Source organism: Mesoplodon densirostris, chromosome 2 (genome assembly GCF_025265405.1).
Source record: "Mesoplodon densirostris isolate mMesDen1 chromosome 2, mMesDen1 primary haplotype, whole genome shotgun sequence".
Classification (NCBI taxonomy): Eukaryota; Metazoa; Chordata; class Mammalia; order Artiodactyla; family Ziphiidae; genus Mesoplodon; species Mesoplodon densirostris.
In genome coordinates, this window is record NC_082662.1 from 28,156,720 (window position 1) to 28,183,582 (window position 26,863).

Sequence of the window (26,863 nt, forward strand, 5' to 3'; positions counted from 1 at the left end):
ATGACTCACAGTGGGTGACTGTGGTTAAAACCCAGCCTCTACTCCATGCACTAGGCCGAACGCTCACAGGGCTGTGTCCCCTCAGGGTGGCCACTTGTGCTAATTTGTACAAAAGCCCTATATGGACTAGCAAAGATCCAAGTCAGGAGAGGCAAGCAGTGGCTAGTATTGCAGTGTCCCTACTGTGTACCAAGCCCTGGACTAAGGTACCGCAGTGACAGAAGAAACAAAAAATAGGTGACATTCCTTGCTCTTGGAGACCCACAAGACTTGACCAAAAATTTTGTCATAGGAAAGAATTTCTTTTTTCATTCCTACAAAACACACCTAGTATAAGAGCTTCCTTTGACTGAGTGCCTACTATGTGTCAAATGTCATGCTAGGTGCTTTCTGCACCTTACCACTAATGCTCACTCCCCCCCTGAAAGGAAGAGATGATTATCCCATGTCCCATAGGAGGGAGCTGAGAGGCTCAGTGCCTTGTCCAAGGTCACACAGTGGGGACATGGCAGGGCTCAAACCTGATCTCCAGACACCCAACCAGGCATGAGAGTAATTTTCTCCACATGGTCGAGGAATGGGTGTTTCTTGAACAGAGACTCTGTACCAGGCACTTCCCAGCCATTAACTCTTTAGCCCTCATTACAAACCACTGAGGGGTGCTGCAGTTCCTCTTTTGCACAAAATCAGCTCGGGGAGGTCGGGAGATGTGAAAGGTGTCACAGCTAGCCAGGGTTGAACCTACCTCTTCCTGGACCCCATTCCCCTGCTCCTATGCACTCCTCTCCAACAATTTTAGGTCTAAGAGCTCCTTGAAGCTGGAGGCCACTTCTTTTTCATTCATATTCCTCACAGTCTACCTAGGGACCTGGAGTAGAGTAGGTGTGCAGTAAATATTTGTTGAGTTAATGAATGAATGAATGAATGAACAGTAGATGCACCCCTTACCCACAGGTCATCCAGCTACCTGAAAATGCTCCTTTGCCTTCATCACCCTGTCTTCTGACACCCTGAGGTGAGGAGGGTCAGGGCACTAGAATTTGCTATGATATCATCTTCAAGCTATGTTAATATTCTTCCCCAAAGGAGGAAAATATCACTATGCATGATGAACTGTTTGTGGGATTATTGAGGACGTGATATGAAATTCATCCTGATGCCCCACTTATGGAGAAGTGCTGCCCAATTTGTCTCAAATGTCACATGTCTGTGTATTGATTTGCTCCTCCACTGTACTGATTAAAAGGAATGTTCTCCAACTCCCAAGGCAGAGCCCTCGGAAATGGAGCAGGTTGATTCAGGAAGCACACAGCATCCCTTCCCAGGTAGAGGAAATGGACATTTATCACCTCCCCCGTCCCCCAAAGGAGGCCTCGCCAGGCCTGCCATGCTGGCCTGAGTGGCCTGAATGGTGCAAATTGCATATTCAGTGTATATATGTATACGGTCAAATTGCTTCCATTAGCCCAATTTTGAGATGTCTGCAGAATGTCCCTGAATTGGGGAACTCTTTCAAATTGAGGAAATTATCTGAGAGGCCGGGAGAGGGAAATCAGCAGGTCTAATTACAGGAGGGAATAAAGCCAGGAGGGGTCCATTTCTGGACCTCCATTTCCCTGCGAGACACGATCACCTCTACCCTACTTCCCCCTCCAAGAGCCAGGAAAGCACACTCTGTCCCAAGCCTGCCTCTCCTGATAGAATGACAACAGGGAGCTCCATCTCTGTCCATCTGTCCCTCGCAGATGTGTCTGTCTGACGCTGTTCCACCATGCTCTGGTCCAGAGGCAGAGGTGACATTACTGACCTTGCACTGGGAGCAAAAACTCACCAAGATGTGGCACTGGATTGAGCTCTTCCTCCCCCGTTCTGTTCCCTTTGGGAGGGCAGGTGGGTAGGGGTAGAGGAAGAAATCATGATGGTGAGGATGGGACTTGGTTGAAACATCAGGCAGTGCACCCAGTAGGCTGTCAATTATATCAGCTCAATGAATGAAAGAATCTCTACCACCCACTTAATGTGTGATCCCTGCCTCTCTGGGCTCAGTTTTTCAGGTGGACTAGTGGTTCATGGGTGGGCTTCAGGGCATCTGAATTATATGAAAAATAACATGGAAAAGTGTGTGTGTGTGTGTGTGTGTGTGTGTGTGTGTGTGTGTCTGGAGATAGTCACAGCTTTCAAGTCCATGACCCCCAAAGTCTAAGGTCTGCTGGACGTGTCACTAGCACCATTAGCCCTAAAGCCAACATCTCTGATACAAAGAGAAGAAGACATGAAAAGACTGAATTCCCGGCATTGGCCTCATCAGCTCCAACCCACCAGGGGACAGGGCCCACAACCTCATCCCCATGTGGTGGGCAGTCGCTCCGGCAGTGCTGGAGCTCACGAAGATGGAGACACTTCTGCTCCTTCCCCACAGATGTTATGGTCTGTTTGTAAGCCCAGACATACCACGAACAATTGGGTTGAGAATTTTAAGCAAACTCAGGAGCCAGCGGGCTGGGGTGGGGCTGGGATTGTGACCTATGGAGTAGACATATCTATTCTTCCATCTCCTGAAATAATCCCAGTCTGGTGAGGTTAGGAGGAGGGTGACTTCATTCATTAGCTGACATTTATCAAGCACTGACAATCTGCTAATCCCTGTGCTGAGCACATCATGTGACTTGTGTGTTCTCTCCTTAATCTTCACAACTCTATGAAGTATTATTCTTACCCTGATTTTACAGATGCAAAGGCCAGAGCTCAGAGAAATGAAGTAACTTGCCCAAGGTCACACAGCAAGTGAGTGGCAAAGATGGGATTTGATTCCAGATCCGATGGAACCCAGAACCTGAGGTCTTAATCATTGTACTGTGCAGCCTCTCCCCTTGTGGTGATGAGGGAGTTTACAAAACTAAGCGTTCCTCATGCTTCTAAATTCCATGTGGGGATAATAAGTGATTTTGATTTTTAAGGAAGCCTCTTATAATTTTGAGAGTGAGAACTCAAGGTGATAGTTAGAGTTAACTAAACAGAAATACCAGTTTTTAGATGTAGATGATTAAATAGATCTAATAGACTGAGACCCAGCAGTCAGAGACGGGCTCTCTTGCACGAAAGTGTCAGAGTGACTGCTCAGGATTGATGCGGCTAAAATGCAAAAGGTGCAACCAGGATTAGGCATTAAAACCTGCAGAGACTCTTCTCTAACTGACATTTCTGATCTGCTTACAACTCTTGTTTACCTGCTGATCAGCCTGTCAGAGACAGAAACAACCCCATACAATCTCTGAGAGTCGTGTATGGAGAAGGTGTGAAGCCCAAGGGCTCGGGTGGGAGAAACAAAGTCTAAACACAGCAAGACTAGAAACATCAGGGAGAGACACAGTGCGGGGGCCGGGGAAGTAACAGGCTTCCACACATTGAAAGACAGACAGAAGCACACAGCGAATGTTGGAGAATCAGAGACAGGGTCACTGAAACAAAGACAAACATAGCTGAATTCCAGGGGGATTTAAAAGTGAAATGGAAAAATAAAATGCTAAAAGAATGACAGGAATATCTAAATGACCAGCTGATCTAGGCATGGAAAAGCCCTTTCTAAGCATAACACCAAAGGTAGATTATCAAAGAAAAATTAATATTAAAAAATGTGTGACATAAAAATTAAAATGACTGCACATCAAAAGGAAACTCCTAATATTCATAGCCTTAATATGCAAAATCACTTACAAAAGGGATAAGAAAAAAATACTAACACCCCAAAAGAAAAGTAGACAGAGACAGGGACAGGCAACTTACAAAATGATCTACTAAAGGCTAGAAAGTGGTGACAGGTCCTCAACCTTCCCGATCATCAGAGAGATGCAAATTATAACCACAGAGGAGATTTCATCTCACCATTTTAATCAATGAAACTGACTTAAGACTCCCCAATGCACAATGTAGGTAAAGGGGGTGAATGGGCCCTCTTACACCCTGCTGGTAGAGGTGTGCCCCAGTAGAATCTTCCTAAAGACACCGTGGAATTATGTAATAAAATGAAAAATCGACACACTCTTTGACCCAGCAATTGCACTTCCAAGAATTTATTCTAAGATAATTAGATGAGGGTTAAAGTTGTATGTACAGGGATGTCCTTCACTTAAATGTCCCCATGACTGGTTAAATAATTGTGGTATAGGCAAACCACAGTGGCTCCCTCACTGATATTCATTAGGAAGAACAAAGAAGGGCTGCTTTTATTAACACATAAAAACGTCAGCCTGGGCCTCCCTGGTGGCGCAAGTGGTTGGGAGTCCGCCTGCCGATGCAGGGGATACGGGTTCGTGCCCCGGTCTGGGAGGATCCCATATGCCGCGGAGCGGCTGGGCCCGTGAGCCATGGCCGCTGAGCCTGCGCGTCCAGAGCCTGCGCGTCCGGAGCCTGTGCTCCGCAACGGGGGAGGCCACAACAGTGAGAGGCCCGCATACCGCAAAAAAAAAAAAAAAAAAAAAAAAACGTCAGCCTCGTCAACCAGACTACAGAACTACACACACAGTGTAACCCCAAGTGCACATGGATCTGTGTCTCTCTGCATGTGTGTGGGCGTTCAGAGAGCTGTCAAATGGATACTCACTGGAAGGGCAGAGGTGAGCCTAGATCCTCTGTAGTGTGTGGGCAGCCCAAGCTGGGCAGAGCAGGACAGGGGCGGATCTGGGCGTCAGGAGGAAGAGGAGGAGGAGATGAGTGGGGTCAGAGCTCCTGGGGATTCAGTGCTGGGAATGAGGATGCCAGATGTAGCAAATAAAAATACAGGATGCTCCATTAAATTTGAATTTCAGACAAACAACAGGTAATTTTTTTTTAGTAAAAGTATGTCCCATGAAATATTTGGGATATACTTACACTAAAGTTTTTTTCAAATTTTAAAAAATTGGAATAAAAAAAAAAAGAATTGGAATAATTTAAAAATCAAATTAACTGGGCATCCTAGATTTTATCTGGCAACCCTAGCTGAGAGGCTCTGGACCTATCTCTTATTGATTCCCTGAGATGACCCAAGTCATCTGGGAGGGGCACTGAAGCCAAGGCAGGCTTCCTGTGTCCACCCTGCCTCTGACTTAGTTCCAATCTACCTGCCCATGAGAGGGAGTCACCAGTCTCCGCCTTCCTCCAGGAGTTTTGCAGGGTGTGCATTGCAGGAGAAGAGTACAATCTTTAGAGCTAGAAAGGTCACGTTAAAACTCCTGGCCAGGGCTTCCCTGGTGGCGCAGTGGTTGAGAGTCCGCCTGCCGATGCAGGGGACACAGGTTCGTGCCCCCGTCTGGGAGGATCCCACATGCCCTGGAGCGGCTAGGCCCATGAGCCATGGCCGCTGAGCCTGCGCGTCCGGAGCCTGTGCTCCGCAACGGGAGAGAGGCTACAACAGTGAGAGGCCCACGTACCGCAAAACAAACAAACAAACAAAACTCCTGGCCATCAAGTAGCCTTAAAGCTAAACACAAAACTCCTGAGTTCCAGCTCCAGCATCTGTCAGATGGAGATAGCAACGTCTGTCCACCTCCACCGGGCTGTCTCGGGGATTAAATGAGATAATGTATGTAAAGTGCCTGGCATACAGTCAGTGCTTAATACAAGTTGATCCCCTTCTCTCCTGTCCACGGCCGCAGCCCACACTCTTGCCCCCGGGGATTACAAATCAAGCATCTCCTGTCATCTCGGGCTTTGACGATTGGCCTTTTTGATCTTTTCCTTGAAGCGGCAGCAGCTCTGAACTGACACCCTTCATCTGCCTTCACCTTTCTCCAAAATCCCTAGCAGCAGTTCAGTTCCTTATCTGCACTTTTCACTCTCCCAAGGAGGGTGGAGGAGGATGAGCCTCCCTTTGATAGCAGACTTTCAGGGCCGTCAACCAAGGGGAGCTACCAAGAGCGGGGCCCTGATGGCATTTAGAAACAGGTCCTGTGACACCCAGAAGACTGGATGCGAGGAGGCTGTCCTGACTGGGGTCAGCCCGGGCTGATGCGGGGCTGGGGGGGAGGGGAGTTCTCTAGAGCCTGTCTGTCTATTGCTGTCCAGCCCTAGTGACTAAGGGGGGCTCTGCAAAGGAGGGAGGGGCTGACTTCTTTCCCTGAGAGCCAAATCTTTATCGTCTTTTTGACCACTGGATCGCCCCTTCCCCCCAACAGAGGGCCCAGAGAGTTTGAAAAACTCTGCCCAAGGTCACCCAGCTACTCAGTTATAGGCCCAAGAAGTTAGTATGTATCAGTAAATCCCTAAATGTGGGATCATCCTGTGTCTTGTTGAGAAATCGAGTGAGAGAGAGGGCCCAGGACCGCTGTGGATGTAGTCTATCACATGGTTCATCCGCAGCAGTGGCCGCCCCTGCTGACTCCTCCCACCTGCCCTCCTTGCCCCTCCACTGTGGGCGTCCCAAAAGTCAGTGCGACTCACACTTTTCCAGATGCACACATTGCCCCGTGGTCCAGTCCTGAGCCAGATCGTCAGGGTTTGGTGATAGCCCCAGCCTTGGCTTCCCGCACCTGCCTCTCCTGTGAGCCATTCAGCCAGGCAGCACAAAAAGACACGAAGACCACGGAGCTGGCAGAAACCCTGCCCACGTGACTCCAGAGAGAGTCACTCAGCTACAGCAACCTGTTTGCACCATGCAGCACTTGCCTGGGCCTCGCCTGGAGCCTTTCCCTTCTTAGTGCTGATGACTTAGAGACCTGACACCATGAAGTGGCTGATGGAGGGCGGGCCCTTCCTTCTGTCCCGTTGGTCCTTCTCCTGTCGGGGCTGCCACCCCCGGGCCAGGCAGCGGGGAGGAGGGACCCACTGGCCTCCACTTTATCTTAATGATTCGTGACCTCATGGGAATCGCAGACCCTTCGTGAATCTGATAGAAGCCCGAGCTCAGCCCTGTCTAGAAGGATTTTCTGCAATGACGAAATGTTCTCTGTCTGTGCTGCCCAATATGGTAGCCACAAGCCACAGGTGGCTATCAAACACTTGATAGAGGCTGGTGCAAGTGAGAAATGAAATTTTAAATGTGACTGAGTTTTTTTAAATGTAAATATAAATAGTGGCATGTGGGTAAAGGCTACTGTTATTGGATAGCACAGCTCTAGACCAGGGGTCATCAAACTTTTTCTGTAAAAGGCCAGATAGTAAATATTTTCGATTTTGCAGGCCACGTGGTCTCTGGGGCAATAACTCAACTCTGAATTTGTAGTGCATGTAAACAGTCATAGACAATGTCAGAAACAGGGCTTGGCTGTACTCTAATAAAACTTTATTTATAAAAACAAGCCAGGAACTGGATTTGGCCAGGTGGACCATAGTTTATTGATCCCTGATCTAGACCCTTTCAAGAAAAAAATACATATACCCTTATACACTCAGAATGTGGTTCCTAATTATAAGGGGTTTGCAGACCTTTGATGCCCTACTGTAGACCTCCCCATGAATTCCAGGCTAGAACCTCTGATTTTACAAGGCTCTATGAATGTACCTTCAGCTCTGCTCTGCCTGATGGAGAAGCACTTGGCATTGTTCCCCAGAGCAGGCAACGTGGTCAGGGATCAACAGGACACTTTTTTCCTAAAACCTCATAAAAGTCCAGGCCTCAGACAAATATCCACAAAGATTGCTAAATGAGGACACCATCAGGGCCCAGCTGGGTCCTGCTGTGTGTCAGCCCCTCCTGGGATCTCTGCAGCCACCAACTCTAGTGTCAATGACTCATCCTCCCCACCATCCCCAAACACAGCCAGTCCCCCCAAGGCCCACATATTGTGGAAGAAGCTTCTGAAGAGGCCTCTCTTACTTAATCAAGAGGTTGTAGCTCAGACTCAAAGAGACTTAGTCTGGGTTCAGAGTCAAAGGTCCAGGCTGAGGACAGAACCAGGATGACCAAGATCACAGGCTTGCTTTTGGGAGGAACTGATTGTTTTTTCCCAAAGAAATTGGGTTATCCCAGGAGACTTCACTTTAAAGACAAATAGGTCTTTTCAGAAGCCCTCAGTTAAAGCAATCTGGAGTTATGTCAGAAGCCCCTGGTTAAAGGCATGTGAAACCTTCTCTGGAGCCTTTTTAGTACCTTTAATTAAAAATAACTAAGACCTTCTCAGGAACTCTCAATCGCTTAGGTTAAAGCACCAAACACCCCTTACCAACAGGCGTGAATTTTGCCGAGGGAGTTAGGATTTGCCCTCTTTCTGTGGTATACTCCTAGCCAAGACAAAAGTGGTATCTATTTGTATATTGCTATAGCTCCATTCAAGAAAGCATCACTTATTCTTTAAGTTCTTAGAGGCAAGAGGAAGAAAGCTTTCAAATAACTGGCATGCTTTACTAGGGTGTTATGTCATTATTGTTATTAATTATAATTAACAGTCTTAAAATATGCCTATGAATGATCTCAACACAAAATAGCAGTGTGGGTCTTAGCCAAGAGCAGCATAATTACCTATTAATGAGATGTAAATTTCCCAGGAAAATGACAGTGATCTAGACGTACCACCTTCTGAACTAACATAATAAAGTTAATAATAATAATAGTGTATAATCTGAAGATATTAGTGTTAATTTGAATGCTAACACCATATTTAAACAGGCTGAGAGAAGTGGAAATTATTTGCATAACTCAAACCAAGAAACCCTAATCTGTGCTATCAAGGAAAAACTGATTGTTCTTCTCTGAATGATATAAAGCTGACACTTTGCAGTCACTATAGTGAGCAAAACATTTTTTCAGCTACTTATTTTATGTCTTTTACTTAGGGTTTATATCTGCCTTATTTCCAAAAACAAGCCAAGGTACCTTATAATACCATGAAGCCCAAGAGAAAACAGAATTTAAAAAATAAAAACACAACAAAATCCAGTTAAGGAGAGAGATGTTACCAGGCCCTCAAGATAAACGACTGCAGCTCAGCTCTGATTTCAAGTCTCAGTTTCCTGGAAACAACACAGCAGGGGTAATTTAAGTAACTGAGTTACTGGTTAGTAACCAGCCTTGTTAGGACAGGCACAAGCTCTGAATCTGAAGAAGCCCTTCCCGGCAGCTAAGAGCAGAGCAGCCCTGCCTGCGGCTATTACAACCTCACACATAAGGCTCCTGAGGCCAGGCCGAGGCACCTACCTTCATAGCTGGCATGGAAGCCCTGTGCGCTGACTGCGTAGTCACTGATGAGGCGCAGAGAGAGGGTGGTGGCCGCGCTGACGACGGTGGCCGGCAGCTGAAAGCCTGTGAGCCTGAAAGACAAAGAGGTGAGATGGAGGGAGGATGACCCCCTTGGGAACTGAACATGCCTTAAGCATTTATTGAGCACCTGCTGGATGCACGGTGCTGATCTAGGCACAGGGAAGGATATGAAAGAAGTCGAACGCCAGGCATATGCAAGGTGTTCAAAGTTAAAGTAATTTCCAGCAAAGGTGATGGAGACCAATCACAGAAATGTGGGGGGCTACTCCCCCGAAGCCATGGGCTACCCGACCTGGATGCTTGCTCATTTATGGCTCTTCTCTTTCTCCTCCTCCAGTTTCTTCTCCTGATGTATCCAAGCAGGACCCTATGGGGCCTTCCCTGAACAGACTCACCCCACCCCATGTCCTCCACCTGCCTCTTGTCCATAGAAAACTGTAGCCTCCTAGGCCTTCTCTGAGTTCCAAAGAGTAAATTTAATCAGAGAAGTGAGAAAATGAAGAAAGAAAGGAAAACAGTCGAGCTAGACAAAATAATAATAGCTTAGCCATTAAACAAAGTCAAGGACCTTTAGTTCCTCCTCAGGGGCTACAGATAATATTCTGAGCCATGTCCTTTGAGCTGTTTTGCAGATGCTGAAAATCCCATCAGGTGAAAGAAGTTAACTGGATGCTGCCCACAGCACGTAGATCCCCAGACCAGTTGGAACCAGAAGGTTGATGATGTTGACTCCCGATTACCTCACCACCAAACAATCAGAAGAATGTCCACAAGCTGATCACTTACCCCACAACCCCCCTCCCTCACCCTGTCTTTACAAACCTGTCCCTGAAAGCCTTCAGGGAGTTTGGCATTCTAAGCACTAGCTACCTGGACTCCTTGCTTGGCACCCTGCAATAAACCACAACCTGGTGTCAGTAGATTGCCTTTATTGTGTGTGGACAAGCGGACCCACATTTCGTTCAGTAACACTGACTCTTCCCTTTCTGGCTAAGGTCCTTTGAGGCTCTGGGTAGACATTGCCACAAATTTATAATGAATAATCACCAATAGACAATATTTATTCACATACAGAGGAAAATATATCCAACTCTAAGTAGCAGAATGTGGATGCTTCTTATCATAGACTTTATTCTTTAAAAGGAATAGGTCCACTGCTTTTATAGAAATGATAAGTGCTTATTATTTTTAAAAGATGAAACCAGAAAAATAAAAACCCAATACAATCTAGAAATAATTGTTCTTGACAGTTGACATACAAAGAGATGGAAGGAGGAGTAGTTCAGATCATATTCAGTGAAATAATTTCATACAAATGGGATCATATTGTATGTGCTTTTAAAATTAAAATGCTTACATTTTTTTCCCTGCGAGTTAGGTAAAGAAAAAGAAACAGGGGTGAAACAAAAGGAATTGTTGAAACTGAAATAATGTTTTTAGCACAAGAGAGTCATTTTTAAAAGATTCTTCTAATTTTAAAAGGATAAAATAATGAAGCTTTCACTGAACACTTGGGAACATATTTTAGGAAAGGAGTTGTCCTCTGCTGGGTGTCCACACATGGTGGCCCCCACAGGTGACGTGATTGTGCACAAAGGTGGTGGTGGGGTGGCCAGGTTCCTGTCCACCTTTGTCGTTTGTCCCCTATCTGAGGCTTATCTACCGTGCCCCACCCCCGGCAGGGCTCAGGGAGGAATTCAAAGTGTACTTTACCTCCATTTTTAAGTAGTTTGGGATATCTGTGGTGTTCCTGGATCCATCTCTGTACCTCCCATTGCTATATAATATCTGGATGCCCAGATATCCCCTGGAGGGCATGAGTACTGGGTTCAATCAAATTAAATCAGATATTTGCTAATGCCCGCCATGAAAATCCCTATGCTAGGTGAAGCCCTTGCCCTTCCCATCATCCTAATCTTATAGGATTTATATTAACTCAGAATAAACTGAAGGAAAAGAGAAGGAAAAGTAATCCAACTGTAGAAGGGGGAACAAATAAGTTTCAAGGTCATCTTCTCTTCAGGTATCAAAACACCCATCAAAGGATCCCTACCTCACTCCATCTTCTCTTCCCACCCCTGTCCCTGTCTTTTTGCCTCTATCTCCCTCACTTTCTCACACGAGCAAAAAATTTATATGTCAAATATTGAAACCATACATATTAGAAGGAAACAAACTATTTTTAATCCTCTTACGCTGGTGAAGGTCTTTCTAAGTGTGACGTGTTTAAAGAACCCCTTTGGCTTCTACCTGCCCATCATTGTATGGGGTTGTGACAGATACACCACCTGCTCGCTAGCCACAGAACTGAGCAAATGACCAATCATGGCACATCTCTCATCTCTATGGACTGGTTCAAGGCAGGGAGAAGGGGGAGGAGGACATATAACCCAAGCAGAGTCATTCTGAGTCCTTCCATGGGATATGATATACAGACTTCGAGAGTCTTTTATTTGGGGATTCTAAATCATTAGAATGTAAGCTCAGAACTGCCAGCAGTTCTTTTTATCATTACACAGAGATTATCTGCTTTAGAGAAAATGATATCTCATATAGATATAGACAAAGCTGAACAGTGAGAAGAGAGACAGAGCCCTGATGATATACTGTGGAGATCCTCATCCAGCCATGCAGAAGGAGCTACCTCTGTAGCATCCAGTTACATGAGCCAACATTCTTCACTTCCTTCCTTCCTTCTTTCTTTTCTTTTTCTTTTCTTTTCTTTTGCTTAAGCTAGTTTGATTTGGGTTCTATCTCTTGAAATTGATTGAGGACTGACAGATGCAGCATGAAACCCCACATGCCTTAAAGGAAAATATTGATTGATTTAATTACATGAAAATTAAAAGCATGTATGTGGAGCAAAAAAAAAACTAAAAAAGATAAAGGGAAAACTGGGAAAATTATGTATAATATATATGACAGGAAGAGGGTTAGTATTCATAATCTATAAAGAACACTTACAAATCAATATGAAAAAGGTAAACAGGGAAGGAGGAAAAGAGCAAAGGATACATATGAACAGAAACAGAAAGATGCTTCACCTAATTAATATCAAAAATATGAAAACTCAACCCACGAGACTCATTTTTCATCTTTCAGACTGGCAAATATCCAGAGCTGGCAAAGGTTAGGGAAAACGAAGCCTGTAGTTATCAAAATGATAAGGAAATGCCACAAATTACACACATACATTTGACAAATTAGATAAAATGGACCAGTTCCTTGAAAAACACACACTACCATAAATTTCTCAATATGAAATAAATCATTTGAAGAGCCGTATAGCTATTAAGGAAATTGAATTCGTAATTTAAAAACTCCCCCAAAAGAAATACCCAGGCCCAGAAAGTTTCAATAGAGAATTCTACCAAATGTACAAAGAATTTACACCAATTCTTTACAACCTCTTCCAGAAAACAGAGAAAGAAGGAGCACTTCCAAACTCACTTTATGAGGTATTACCCTGATACCAAAACCAAAGGCAGTACAAATAAAGAAGACTAAAGACCAATATCCCACAGAATATAAATACAAGATGCCTTAACAAAATACTAGCAAAGAGAATTCAGCAAAATAATAATTTTGCTGAATAATTATACACCATATACACCACGAAAATACATACACCACAAAAATAATTATACACCATAACCAAGTAGGGTCTAATTCAAAGGATGCAAGGCTGGTTCAATATTTGAAAATCCATCAATGTAATTCACTATCCTGATAGACCAAAAGTAGAAAAATCGCATGACCATATCAATTGATGCAGAAAAAGCACCTGACAAAATTCAACACTCATCCCTGATTTAAACAAAAACCTTTCATAGACTCACAGACTTAGAGAGTGGGCTTGTGGTTGCCAAGGGGGAAAGGTGAGGGGGACAGATGAATTGGGAGGTTGGGATGGGCATATACACACTACTACATGTAAAATAGGTAATTAACAAGGACCTACTATATAGCACAGGGAACTGTACTCAACACTCTGTAATAACCTATATGGGAAAAGAATCTGAAAAAGAGTGGATATATGAATATGTATAACTAATTCCCTTTCTGTACACCTGAAACTAACACAACATTGTGAATCAACCATACTCCAATATAAAATAAAAAATAAAAATAAAACTTTCATAAAACTAAGAATAGAAGGAAACTTCCTGACTTGATGAAGAGCATCTACAAAAATCCTATAGCTAACCTCACACTTAATGGCGCAAGACTGAATGCTTTTCTCCTAAGACTGAGAACAAGGCAAGGATCTAACAATCCAATTGAAAATAGGCAAAAGACATGAAAAGACATTTCACTAAGGGGATATGCGGATGGCAGATGAGCACAAGAAAAATGTTCAACGTCATTAGCCATTAGGGAAAGGGAAATTACGACCATTATGAGATATTACTACACACCATTAGAACAGATAAAACTAAAAATAGTGACAACACCAAAGACTGACAACGATGCAGAGCAACTGGATCTTTCATACGTTGCTGGTAGAATGTAAAATGGTACAGACATTCTGGAAAATGGACAATTTCTTTTTAAAAAATACTACACATACACTAGTCATACAACTCAGCAATCACACTCCTGGGCATTTGTCCCAGAGAAATGAAAACTGGTGTCCACACAAAAATCTGCACATGATTGTTCAGAGCAGCTTTGCTTGTTTGTTTGTTTGTGGAATAGCCCCAAATTGAAAACAACAAAAATGTCCTAAAATAGGTGAATAATTAAACCAACTGCAGTACGTCCATGCCATGGAATACTACTCACTAATAAAAACGAATAGACCAGGGCTTCCCTGGTGGCGCAGTGGTTGAGGGTCCGCCTGCCGATGCAGGGGACACGGGTTCATGCCCCGGTCTGGGAAGATCCCACATGCCGCGGAGCAGCTGGGCCCGTGAGCCATGGCCGCTGAGCCTGTGCGTCTGGAGCCTGTGCTCCGCAATGGGAGAGGCCACAACAGTGAGAGGCCCGCGTACCAAAAAAAAAAAAAAAAAAGAACTGACTATTGATACATATAACAACTGGGATGGATCTCTAGGTTATTATGCTTAATGAAAAAAAAAGTTTATCTTAAAAGATAACGTAGATGATTCCATTTATATAACATTCTGGAAATGACAACATTAAAGAGATGGAAAACAGATGAGCGGTTGCCAGGGGTTAGGTTTGGTGAGAGGAAGGGGAGTGGGGTGATTATAAAGGAGTAGCACAAGGGAGAACTTTGTGGTGATGGAACAATTCCACATCTTGATTGCACTGGTGGTGACATGAATCCACACGTGATAAAATGACATAGATGTACGCACACACATTGCACCAACATCTATTTCCTGGTTTTGATGTTGTACTGTATTTACATTAGATGTAACCATTGAGGGAATCTGGGAGAAGGGTACATGGAACGTCTCTGTACGATCTTTACAACTTCCTGTGGATCTATAATTATTTCAAAATTAAAAGTTTTGAGAAATCGTATATGTGGCTCACATTATATTTTTATTGGACAGCACCTCGGTCCTCCATTAAATCTGACATAAACTCAGTCTACCTAGATTGAGCCTTGAGCTGCTACTTGGTTCTTGGTGGGTCCCTCTGTTCAGCTGCCTCCTGTTCATTTCAACCCCCAACAATGTCCCCACCCACCACCAAACACACACACGTACATCTTTGGCTGGGTCCTTGCTGGAAATGGCTGACCAACAGAACCACAACCCTGGCCCCCAGCCCACCACTCTCTTGTTCACTGGTTTCCCACCAACTTGCCCGTGCACCAGACATCCTTCTCCACCCCCAGTCATGTATGATAATACCAGACTGTGGATCCCAGTGGACCCTGATATCAAAATACCAAATTATCCCCAAAGGGCTCAGACCTCTATCTGGATCTGAACTTCAGGCCCCATCCCCCCCCGCTTTTTTTTTTGCGGTACGTGGGCCTCTCACTGTTGTGGCCTCTCCCATTGAGGAGCACAGGCTCCGGACGTGCGGGCTCAGCGGCCATGGCACACAGGCCCAGCTGCTCCGTGGCATGTGGGATCTTCCCAGACCGGGGCATGAACCCACGTCCCCTGCATCAGCAGGTGGACTCCCAACCACTGCGCCACCAGGGAAGCCCAGGTCCCACCCCCTTTTTGTCTCTACCCCTAAGCGGGCCCAGTTCACAGCAGCTGCAACTTGCCTCTCACCCATGTGCACCAGCGTCATGCCTTGGTGCCCTTCCCAGACACCCAACAACATACAGCTTCATGCAGAAGTTTCACACCTCACCAAGGCATGACCACTTCTCCCCTGAAGTTGTCTCTGGAAATGACATTCTTCCCAGCGAGTAAAATTTGTTGATTTTATTCCCCTAGCTAGTTCCACAATATTTTTGAGCTGCCATTAAAGCTTCCTAGACCCTAGTTTTTTGGTACTATATTGACACAAGCTGCAAAGAGCTAATGTACACTGTCAACAAACAATTACACTTTTATCACTTGCAATATATGGAATTGCAGCTTACTAGGCATTTTCTCTAATCAGATACTTACCACTGCTCTGCTCTTTACCAGGCTTGGGAGATAAATTCTAACATGGAGGGTTCCTCAAAGGTGCTAAAGCTCGAGGGGGTGGGCAAGCTTGAGTCTCCCCATTTGGATACTTGAAGCATTCCTCCGCCCTGCAGCCTGCTCTTCCCTCACCCACTCCTTACTGTTGAATTGATTTCAGACGAGTTGATGACCCCACAAGCCAAGAGGAGATATCACATTGCATGTCGGAATAAGCAAATAAAACTTTCAGATTTTCACATCCTTTATCTGACAAGTCTAAATACTATATTGAAAGGAGTGAGGTGTTGTTCAATAGTGCAGTCCAGACTTATTAGAGAAAAGGGGTAAAATGATGGCAGGAAAGGCAAGAGGCCCCTATTGCTGTTGGCTATCTTCTTGTTGACTCTAAAATGTGCGGAGAACAGCTTTTTTTGTTGTTTGTTTTTGTTTGTTTTTGTTTGTTTGTTTTTGTGGTACGCGGGCCTCTCACTGTTGGGGCCTCTCCCGTCGCAGAGCACAGGCTCTGGACGCGCAGGCTCAGAGGCCATGGCTCACGGGCCCAGCCGCTCCGCGGCATGTGGGATCTTCCCGGACCGGGGCACGAACCCGTGTCCCCTGCATCGGCAGGCGGACTCTCAACCACTGCGCCACCAGGGAAGCCTGAGAACAGCTTTTGCAAACAGATGGCATGGCCATAGATGTAAGCCAATACTCTTCTTTCGCTTTATCAAGGCTTCTTGGATTTTGCACTTCCTCACGAGCCGTTTTTTGGCTTGTCTCCCTGCCCAGAGGAGCCCAGAGTCTTGGAAACTGGTGATGCTCATGACCCCAAATTTCTCACTGTCCCAGTTCAGAATCCATCAATGGCTTCCAACTGTCCTTACGATTAAAACCAAAATCCCTAAGGAGGCCCACAAAGCCTGCCTGGCTCAAGCCCCTCCAGTCTTCTTTGGTCAAGGGTGGGGACAGCAGTCAGCCCAGAGTGCAGGCAATACGGGGTGTATTTCCTGTGGAGAACTTGAAAACAATAATAAAGCAGACTTGAAAAGTCTACTTATTATCACCATGAGTCTGCACCCCAGTGTTAGTGATAAAATCCTCTTCCCCGCCTCTCTCCCACCCTCCTCCTTGATACACTGCTGGTTTCAGTTCCTTCAATTGGCCAATCCCCCATCCTCAGGGCCTTTGCACATGCTAGAACATTTTCTCACATCCCCTCCACCTCTCTGATTAACTCCTTCTCATCATTCAACTCTCCTCACAAAAGTTAACATTATTTTCAGAAAGGTACATTCCTGACCTTCCAGACTAGTCTGTCTATTTTGCATTCTCGAAGGTCCCTGTGGAGGTCACTGCTACTCTTCATGTATCTCCAGCTTTCCTTCCAGACACTGGTGGAACCGTCCCTCCGCACCTTTGCTGAGCTCATGCCTGGCCATGGCACTGGCTTTGCCAAGGCTGAATGGTAGCAGCGAAGTGTGCTGTTTCAAGGAGGGAGCCTCGAGGACCCTGGGTTCCTTTCACGAAATTCCCCTCTTCCCTTTTCCCTGCTGCAGTGACCCTGGGTCTCTGTCAGCGGGGGTGTCTGAGTGATTTCACTAAGCAGACAACCCCTGCACACCACCTCTGAACATGTAGTATGGCAAGAAAGAAACTTTTAGTGAGTTAAGCCTTGGAGATTTGAGGGTTGTTTGTTACCATAATGTTTCAAAGTGTAGATTTTTATTACTATTCAGGTATGGTGAGGGCAACAGATGAGGAGGCAATTGCCATTGAAAAGATAGTTTGTTACAGCTCCCAAAGGTGGGGGAGGGAGCATGCCATGCCACACAGGGCCACACGGGGAAGCACCAGGGTTGGTCAGGATGTAGAAGGGATAGGAGGAAAATGTGAGCAAGAGCCTTAATTGGGGTTGCAGGAGGGGAAGGAATGGGTGAGGCAGGGTAAGCAGGCGACTGCCCGTAGTTGTCTGACATCTGACCCTGGGGGGCTTAGGGCAGGGGGATGGTGGCTTAACAGGTAAGAGCTCAGTAAAGGAGATAGGTGGGCTCTGAATTGGTTGGTTTGCATATAAAAGGCTCACTCCCAGAAGAGTAGTTTGCTGTGTCTTAGAATTGCTAACCCTGAGAGGGGCTGCCTCTCCTGGGTCAGCAAAGTCCCAAGATGTCAAAGCATCAGAAAATATTTGTATTATTTGTGTGATTAACACACACAGTCATACAGGGCCCATCCTGACAATTACCCTTTTTTTTTTCATTGCTAGCATTTACCACATTTCCTAATAAGATGTATTTTGGGGTAAATATTTTTATTATTTTTGTGATTATTTTGTTCAGGTCTCCATGAAAGCAGTGGATATGTTTGCTTTCCCCATCCTTGTCCAGTTCATTGCATACAGTAAGTCCCCTACATATGAACAAGTTCCGTTTGGGGAGTGGTTTCGTAAGTCCAATTTGTACGTAAGTCCAACAAGGTTAGCCTAGGTACCCAACTAACACAATCGGCTATATAGTAGTGTACTGTAATACGTCCATAATACTTTTCACACAAATAATACATAAAAAACAAACAAACACAAAAAAATAAAGCAAACATTTTTAATCTTACAGTACAGTACCTTGAAAAGTACAGTGGTACAGTACAACAGCTGGCATCCAGGGGCTGGCATTGAGTGAACAGGCAAGAAGTTACTGACTGGATGAAGGAGAGGAGGTGGGAGATGGTAGAGCTGAAGGATCGTCAGCAATAAGAGATGGAAGGCAAGCTGCAATTTCACTCACGCCCGATGTCGATGGCACAGGTTCTGGCTCCTAGCTGGATTCAACTCTATCTACCCTCTTGAAAAACGATCCAGTGATGTCTGGGTAGTAACTTTTTTTCTTGTCATAGGTGACACGGTAGCACTGGATTGCATTCTGAACGGCTGCTGCAACCTTCGTGTACCGTCCTACGTTCAGGTGCTGTGCCTCAAAAACTAACAGTGCCTCCTCAAATAAAGAAAATCCCCTTGCCATTTCCTGCATCGTGAAGCTCTTCGGTTCTTCAGTCAGTTCTTCCTCTTGTCTGTCTTCGTCTTTTCTCTGGGCCTCCAATTCCTGGCACTTCTTAGCAGTACCAGCTACATCACCACTGCTTTTATGCTTGCTTCCAGACACCCTGGGCTTGAAATAAAGACACTTTACTACTGTACTCTATACAGTACTGTAAAGTACACAAAAGCACAACCACTTGTAGAGGATGCACACAGTGACAATGTATACCAGACACATGAACTAGCTTATGTTACTGGATATGCGAATGCACATTCGCATCTTTGAAAGTTCACAACTTGAATGTTCGTATGTAGGGGACTTGTATTTATTTTTGAATGAATGAATGGAGGGTTATCTGTCATTTCCAGGGGCAGCCACCCAGTGTCACAGTTCATCACGATGCTGCCAGGATAGACAACAGGAGGGGGAGACAGCTGGACATGGTATAAGGAACACTTACTGACTCTGGCCATCTCCCTACACCCACGAAACAGGGTGAGATACAAGGAAAAAGCAGCCTGTTCTGGACATCTCCAGGAAGAGGAGGGGCTTTTAATGGGGCTGTCAGGAAGAAGAGACAGAGGGAAGTGGAGGGAGGGTGGAGAGGAAGCGGTGAGCCCAGGTGGGAAGGTGAGACTGCCCCAGGCTCAGAACTGCACCCTCCCTGCTTTGTGGAGACTGACGAAGGGAGAGACCCTTAGAGGGGAATTGCTCCATGGGGCACCCGGCAAGGCTGGACTGTCCACAAAAGGGCTGGTACATCCCCACCCAAGTTTGGCCCAGATGCAGCTGAGTTGGTGCTGCCCACCTGCAAGAAGCACTGAGGCCTTGAGCATATCAGCAGTGGCCAGTGTGGCCTGAAGACCAGGGGGACCCTCCTGAAATGTCGAAGTCTGTGAAAGACTTGCTTGGGGGAACCACAACAATGGCTGAAATGAGATTTCTCACCTTCATGAGTGGAGGCTCTAGGTCAAAATTCTTTTTAAATGCAATGATATGACACTTTTTCCACCCAAGAGAAGCATTTGCATATTCCTATCTGTAAAAATAAAAGGTAGTCTTCTGACTCCAGGAGATAGTACCCATGTCTGAGAATTCCAAGGCTCTCAGTTGACTGACTACCATCTTCCCAAGCTGGGGCCTCTGGGCTCTGAGGCACAAGGGTTGGGGTGAGACCTTGAAGGGACCCTGTCAGGTGAGGAACAGTTGAAGGAAGTGGCATGGAAAGTAAAAGAGAATTGGTCAGGAGAGAACTGTCTTCAATTCCCTGAAAGTCCATGCCTGACACACCAACGTCCTCATGAAATGATGAGCGAGAACCAGGACCGCAAGGACGGAGGTTCCGGGGAAGCTACTTGGGTCCATCGACATACAGAAGAACATGAGCAGTCACACCTGCCTGGGGAGGCAATAGGCTGCCTCTCAAGGTCAATCCAATTTTAATTCCTCAGTTACTTACTGAGGGCCAATGGGTGTCAGATGCTGAACCTCAGAGACAGGTCAGAGCCGTGGGCCGAGCTCACCGGGACATGGCTTTGTTTCCACTAGTCAGAGGACCCATGGGAAAGACCAGAATGAAACTCTTATCTCCACGAACTCTGATCTGGAGCCTTGGAGTCCATTAGTACAGTGAAGTGACTCCATTACTGGAGTGTGTGTAAATCCTGATTCCTGATGTCTAGAGAAACAGGAGGATAGGACAGACGGAAGAGTAAGGCTTTATTCGAGCGTCTCCCAGGCACGTGGCGGCCTTCTGAGATAGGGACAGAACAATGAGTCATCCCCGCGTGAGTACTGCTGTGGCTGGTGCTCTAGGCCTCAAGTGAAACCAGAGATCTAGCCAGCTCTAAGGGCGTGATGACTGGGAATGACAGAGACCGACCACCCCTTGGGTGATGTGGCTCAAGGCTTTGCCTTTGCAGTACTTGGCCTGCCTTTCAGCCTCCGCTCACATCTCTCTCCCCTTTGCTCTCTCCCCTGCACCCACATGGGCCTTTACACTTCCCTTAAATGTGCTGTATTTCTTCCCACCCCAGGGCCTTTTCATATGCTGCCCCCAGGGCTGTGTGCACTGCTCTCTCCCTTAGCCACCCAGGCTGCCACCACCTCACCTATCCATCTCCCACTAGCTTCTGGGGTCTCAGTTTGAATGTTACTTCCTCTGGGAAAGAGTTTGGAAATCCCTGATAAACCTCCTCCAATAACAGAGTATTTCTCCTTTATAATATGCATTCCAATCATAATGAATTGATTTTCTTATTGAATTACTTGTGATGTATCTGTCTTTCCTTCTTGATGGTAAGTCCCTCAAAGGTAAGGACGTTTAACTTCTTCTCTGCATCACTAGCACATATAAGATGGAATATTGTTACAGACTGCATATGTCCCCCCAAAATTCATATGTTGAAATCCAACTCTCCCCAGAGTTAATGGTACTAGGAAGTGGGGCCTTTGGGAGGTAATTAGGAATCAAAGAGGTCAGGAGGGTGGGCCCCTCTTGAATGGGATTAGTGCCCTTATGAGAGTCATGAGAAAGCTTGCTTCCTCTCTCTGCTCTCCATCCACCATATGAGGATACAATGAGAAGGTAGCAGTCTGTGTGCGACCCGGAAGACAGCTCTCACCAGATCCTCACCGTGCTGGCACCCTGATCTTAGGCTTTCAGCACCCAAACATGGGAAATAAATCTCTGTTGTTTATAAGCCACCCAGTCTATGGAATTTTTGTTATAGCAGCCCAAGCTGATTAAGACAAATATGTAGCGAATGAATGAATGAATATTCAACCATTAGAGAGTCGACAGAAAACTTGTGCACGGGATGAAGTCCAGGGGGAGAAAGCAGTCACAAGCTTCCAAAAGACAGAAAAAGCGTTGACTGTTGTCCTTTGAAAGGCCAATTTACCAGGTTGGCCCTTGGCTGGAATCTGGGATCATGGATTTCAGGAGGGTCCCCACCATTCCCAGAACTGATAAGAGTGTTCTAAAATATTTGTATAAACACTATAGTTTATACTGAACACCTGCTTTCCCTCTGAATCTGGAACTTTAGTACAGGCCAGGCAGAGGGTGCCCATGCAATCTGCCACCAAGAAAAACTCTGGGCACTGAGTCTCCAATGAGCTTCCTTGGGTGGTAACATTTCACTTGTCACAGTTCACTGCCAGGGGGGAGTAAGCGCATTCTGTGTGACTCTACTGGGAGAGGACTCTTGGAAGCTTGTGACTGGTTTCTCCCCCCGGACTTCATCCCATGTGCAATTTTCCTTTGTTGTTTTGCTTTGTATCCTTTCATTTTAATAAATCATAGCCAGGAATGCAACTATATGCTGAATCCTGTGAGTCTTCCAGTCAGTCATTGAACCTAAGCTAAGAGTGATCATGGGGACATCCAACACAGAGGGTGACAAATAAACACAACCAGATTCTTCTGCAAAGTACAAATACTAGATTATTCTCCGAAGGATATTCTAGGTGTTCAGTGGTTAAACAGAAATGGGAAATGCTGGGTTAAACAAAGTGAAGCAAGGATTTTTTGAAAATAAACAAAAAACAGGGTGCTTATGGGAGCTTTTAGTAAGCTAACAGCAAACTTCCAAGGCAGGGATAGATTATGTAATAGTTCCCCAACACATTTGATCATAAACACTTTTATTTTTAAAGCAGCATATGGGCCAGGGTTGTGTGGAACCCTCTCTAGGAAATGATATGCCCAGAGAAGGCAGGTCACAGCTTGGGCTATTGCTACGCTGGCCAGGAGGCTGCTGATGATCTGGGTGTCAGAAGCCCTGAAACCCATAGTGACACCAAAAGGCTGAAGAGTGCCCCAAGATCTAGAGATCCTTGTAAGAAATCCCCACTTCTGGGCTTCCCTGGTGGCACAGTGGTTCAGAGTCCGCCTGCCGATGCAGCGGACACGGATTCGTGCCCCGGTCCGGGAAGATCCCACATACCGCGGAGTGGTTGGGCCTGTGAGCCATGGCCACTGAGCCTGCGCGTCCGGAGCCTGTGCTCCGCAAGTGAGAGGCCCGTGTACCGCAAAAAAAAAAAAAGAAATCCCCATTTCTGAGGGTGATGCATGCATGTCTCTTGCTTGCGATCTTAAAAAGCCCAACAAATATAGAATTATCCAGGAATAAACAGTAATATAGCAAATTGGGCCTTTATTGAGTGGCTTTCATTTAAGGCTCTTAGCACTTCAAACAGTGATATTTAAAGAAGACATGTCAATTGACCTTGGGAATAAAAGAGTAAATGTAAGCAACATTTGTCACACTGACAGGCTTGGCAAATAGTGTTGATTTGCCAGCAGCCCTACTCCAGACAGCAGCCACTAGTTAGACACATAAACCATTAAGCTAAAAACAGAACTATCATTACAGGCATCGTCTAGTAATTTTCAGGTAATTGATGGACATTAGTCCTAATCACACACAATACACAGACACACAGAGACACCCTTACAGACACATGTTCTCTTTGGTAATCCCCATTTGCATTTAATCAAGAGCTTCTAAAACTGGGAAACTTGGAAAAATCAGGCCTTCTGTGCTTTTAAGTATATATATATCATAAACCCTTTTTTCCTCAGAGCATCCTGTGGGCTGGGGTTCCATGAAATACTCTGGGAAATGAAATGCCCATGGCAGGCAGCTCATGGAGATGCTGCTGCTGCTACACTGGGTATAAGAGCACTGACACTCCTGGTCTCAGAAGCCCTGAAACCCACAGTAACCAAAAATCTGCAGAGATGGGTCTTGTGCCGCCCCAGGATCTGGGGATCTTTGTAATAAACCCCCAGTTCTGAGAGCGACCTGGCATTAGCCAGATGTCTGCTGAAAAACCCCAGCTTAAGTCCAAAGGATCTTCTCTCAAATATTCCAGTCTATCCAGAGAACATTCACTGGCTGTACAAACCTCTCCTTTCAGCTGCCCATGTCCATTTATTTTTCGGAGGCCAGGATATCTTTCTTAAGTATCTGGTTGGATGGGAGCAATGCTAGGCCTCCAAATCACCATATATACTTTCTAGAATGCACGCAGGCTTTAGAAGCAAGGTCTGGTGTCATAGCAGGCCCACCTGCTGAGGTCTAAAAATAGGGGAGCAAAAAAAAAAAAGGGGGCTTCCCTGGTGGCGTAGTGGTTGGGAGTCTGCCTGATGATGCAGGGGACACAGGTTAGTGCCCCAGTCCGAGAAGATCCCACATGCCACGGAGTGGCCGGGCCCGTGAGCCATGGCCGCTGAGCCTGCGCGTCCGGAGCCTGTGCTCCGCAACGGGAGAGGCCACAACAGTGAGAGGCCCGCGTACTGCCAAAAAAATTAAAAATTAAAAAAATAAATAAATAAAAATAGAGAAGCAGCACTGTATGTTCAAAATGCAAATCCTCTCAACACACTCTGTCAACACCTAGGAGTATTTCCCATAGGACTGTAGCTTCTGGTTCTGCAGCAGGGAGTTCTGGGTATTCCCTCTTTTTGCTCTCTGCCAACAGTTCCCAAAACACAATCCATGGAATATTATCCAGTGTTATGTTAATAGGTTTGCCTAAGAACATGCATAAATAATTTTGGAAAATGCTACACTCAAAGTAGCACCATAGTTCCCAAACTGTGTGCTGAGGTACCCTGGGGTGCTGCAGGGAATGTACAAGAGCACCGAGGGATATTTTAAATGTTCAAGGGAAACTGTGATATTCAATATCTACTGGACACACAAAGTATTAGCTAGAAGTAGTTCCAGTTTCAACTTGAAGCTACATTCCATTAAATGACATCATTTCTTTTCAGACCTGGGTGTTTGGTGGTTGGTGTGAAATAAAGTAGGTGCTGTGTGACAATCAGCACAGAACAGGATGTGAGGGTAGTAGTGTCCAATCGGATTCCAAGGTTTGAGAAGCTGTGCAGAGCCCAACAAGTACACATATTCCATTAGTAAGTATTTGTGATTAGTTAAGGATGAAATAAAAATATGATTTTTTTTCTTTCAATTTATATTATTTTTTCAAAGAGCTACAAAGTTGTTAGGATATAAGTACTTATTCAGCTAGTCGGCCCTTACTACTTAATAAATGGAGCGGATAGGTATTTCTTTTATCCATGGAGCACGGTGGAAATATTACTGAAGCACTTAATGGTACCTCCAACTAAGAAATGTTGGGATCCTGAGTATTACTGTATTAAAGGCTCTGAGAAGTCCTTCAGCAAGAAAGATAGACAGAGTTTGAGCCTTACACTTCTCGGTTCAGCACACGCATGAACAACAGCCTTCTTTACAACATCATCTCAGGAAATCTAGGTGGATGTTACCCAGGATTTGCTTTATGACCTGACAGGTTCAAAAAAGAGACCAGAGTCTTACTTATTCCCACAATTAACATTTAAAAATTATTTCTCGGGGCTTCCCTGGTGGCGCAGTGGTTGAGAGTCCGCCTGCCGATGCAGGGGACACGGGTTCGTGCCCCGATCCCGGAAGATCCCACATGCCGCGGAGCGGCTGGGCCCGCGAGCCATGGCCGCGGAGCCTGTGTGTCCGGAGCCTGTGCTCCGCAACGGGAGAGGCCACAGCAGTGAGAGGCCCGCGTACAGCAAAAAAAAAAAAAAAAAAAAAAAAAAATTATTTCTCCTCAATCATCCACTTAAGAAATATTAATTGTGTGCCCTATGATACATCATGTACTATGCTTGGCTCTAAGGATAAAAATTTATAAGACACGGACCTGGCCTTCAAGGAGTTCACCCTCAAAAGGAGGCATTCACATTAATTTACCTGAAAATTCAGCCACTTCTCATCACCTTCATTACTGCCATCCATCCTTGTTAAGGGCACATCCATCTCTTGCCCCAGTTATTGCAATAACCTTCCAACTGGTCTCCCCATTTCCCCCTTGTCCTCCTACAGATCATTCTCAACAAGGCAGCGGCATGATTATATTAAGTCCCATCATGTCACTTCTCTGCTTAGAACTCTTCTAAAAGTGCCCTAGTTGATTTCATAACAAGTTAAAGGCCTTGGGCAATCCTCTGACACCACTACCCACTCCCACTCCATCGCCTCTTTCTGTATTACCAACTTGTCTCCCCCTGCGCACTCGCTCCAGCCATCATGGCCTCTTGCTGTTCCTTGAACACATCTGGCAAGTTTCTGCCTCAGGGCCTTTGCGCTTGCTGTTCCCTCAGCTTTCCCCAACTACCCCATCTCTTCCCCGACATGTCCATGGTTGGTTCCCTCATCTTCTTCAGGTTTTTGTGCACTTTTACGCTGAGGCTTTCCCTGAACACTCCATCTAAAATTGCAACCCTCCCCACCACCATTTCATGGCTTCTGATCTTTGTCCAGCATTTTCTCCATAACACGAATCACCATCTGACGTATTATATATTTAATGAAGCCTTATTTATTAAGTCCACCTTTCCACACCAGCATGTGAATTCCATGAGAGCAGGGAATTTCATTCATTTGATTCCCTGGACTGTGCTCAGCATTAGAGAACAGTGCCAGCTACACAATAGGAGTTAATAACTAATTTTATTATCGCTGAAGACGCAATGATAATGCAACACAGTAAGTGCAGTGATAGAGATGTGCCCAGGGATTTCAACATCACCAGCCTGAGCTGATGGAAAAGATAAATTATTAGTCAATCATCCAAAGGATACAGAGGGTAGTGGGAGGACAGGAAGGCCATTTGAAGCAAAGGGGATGGCATGAGCGGAGGAGAGACAACACCCAACTTTACGTGTAATTTATGAAATTGTTCTCCAACCAGTGCCAGGAGAACACCTGGAGACCACCAGCTGTTCCTCCTTCCCACGTTTGCCATGACTGCTTAATTACCAGTCTCCCTGAGAGAGGGGATGTTTCTGGAGGCTGCTCAGGTGCAGACTTTACTTGCTCCTACAGGATCCTGGAAAACCCTAACCCAGCTTGGTCTTCCGTGACAGAGGCTGAAGCGCCCCGCACCATGGGTCAGGAGGGCGTGGTGGGATGGCAATGGGGAAGGGGGCCTTTGAGGAAGAGGGGCCACCGTGTTCCAGAAGACTGCTGCTTCTGTAGCTACCCACCCCCCAAATCGGGCCAGTGACATCCCCCATTTGGGAAGGAGGCTGTTCTCTC

The 26,863-nt window shown here is 45.7% G+C and overlaps 1 protein-coding gene across 2 annotated transcripts in view; it reads right to left on the reverse strand.

Annotated features, from left to right (window-relative positions):
• CSMD2 (CUB and Sushi multiple domains 2) overlaps nucleotides 1–26,863 on the reverse strand; it is a 660,274-nt gene that overhangs the window by 539,356 nt on the left and 94,055 nt on the right. For both annotated transcript variants that reach the window (XM_060081981.1, XM_060081974.1), the window contains exon 3: nucleotides 9,110–9,222. In XM_060081981.1, coding sequence (XP_059937964.1) covers nucleotides 9,110–9,222 — 113 coding nt within the window. The remainder of the gene's footprint in view (nucleotides 1–9,109; nucleotides 9,223–26,863) is intronic.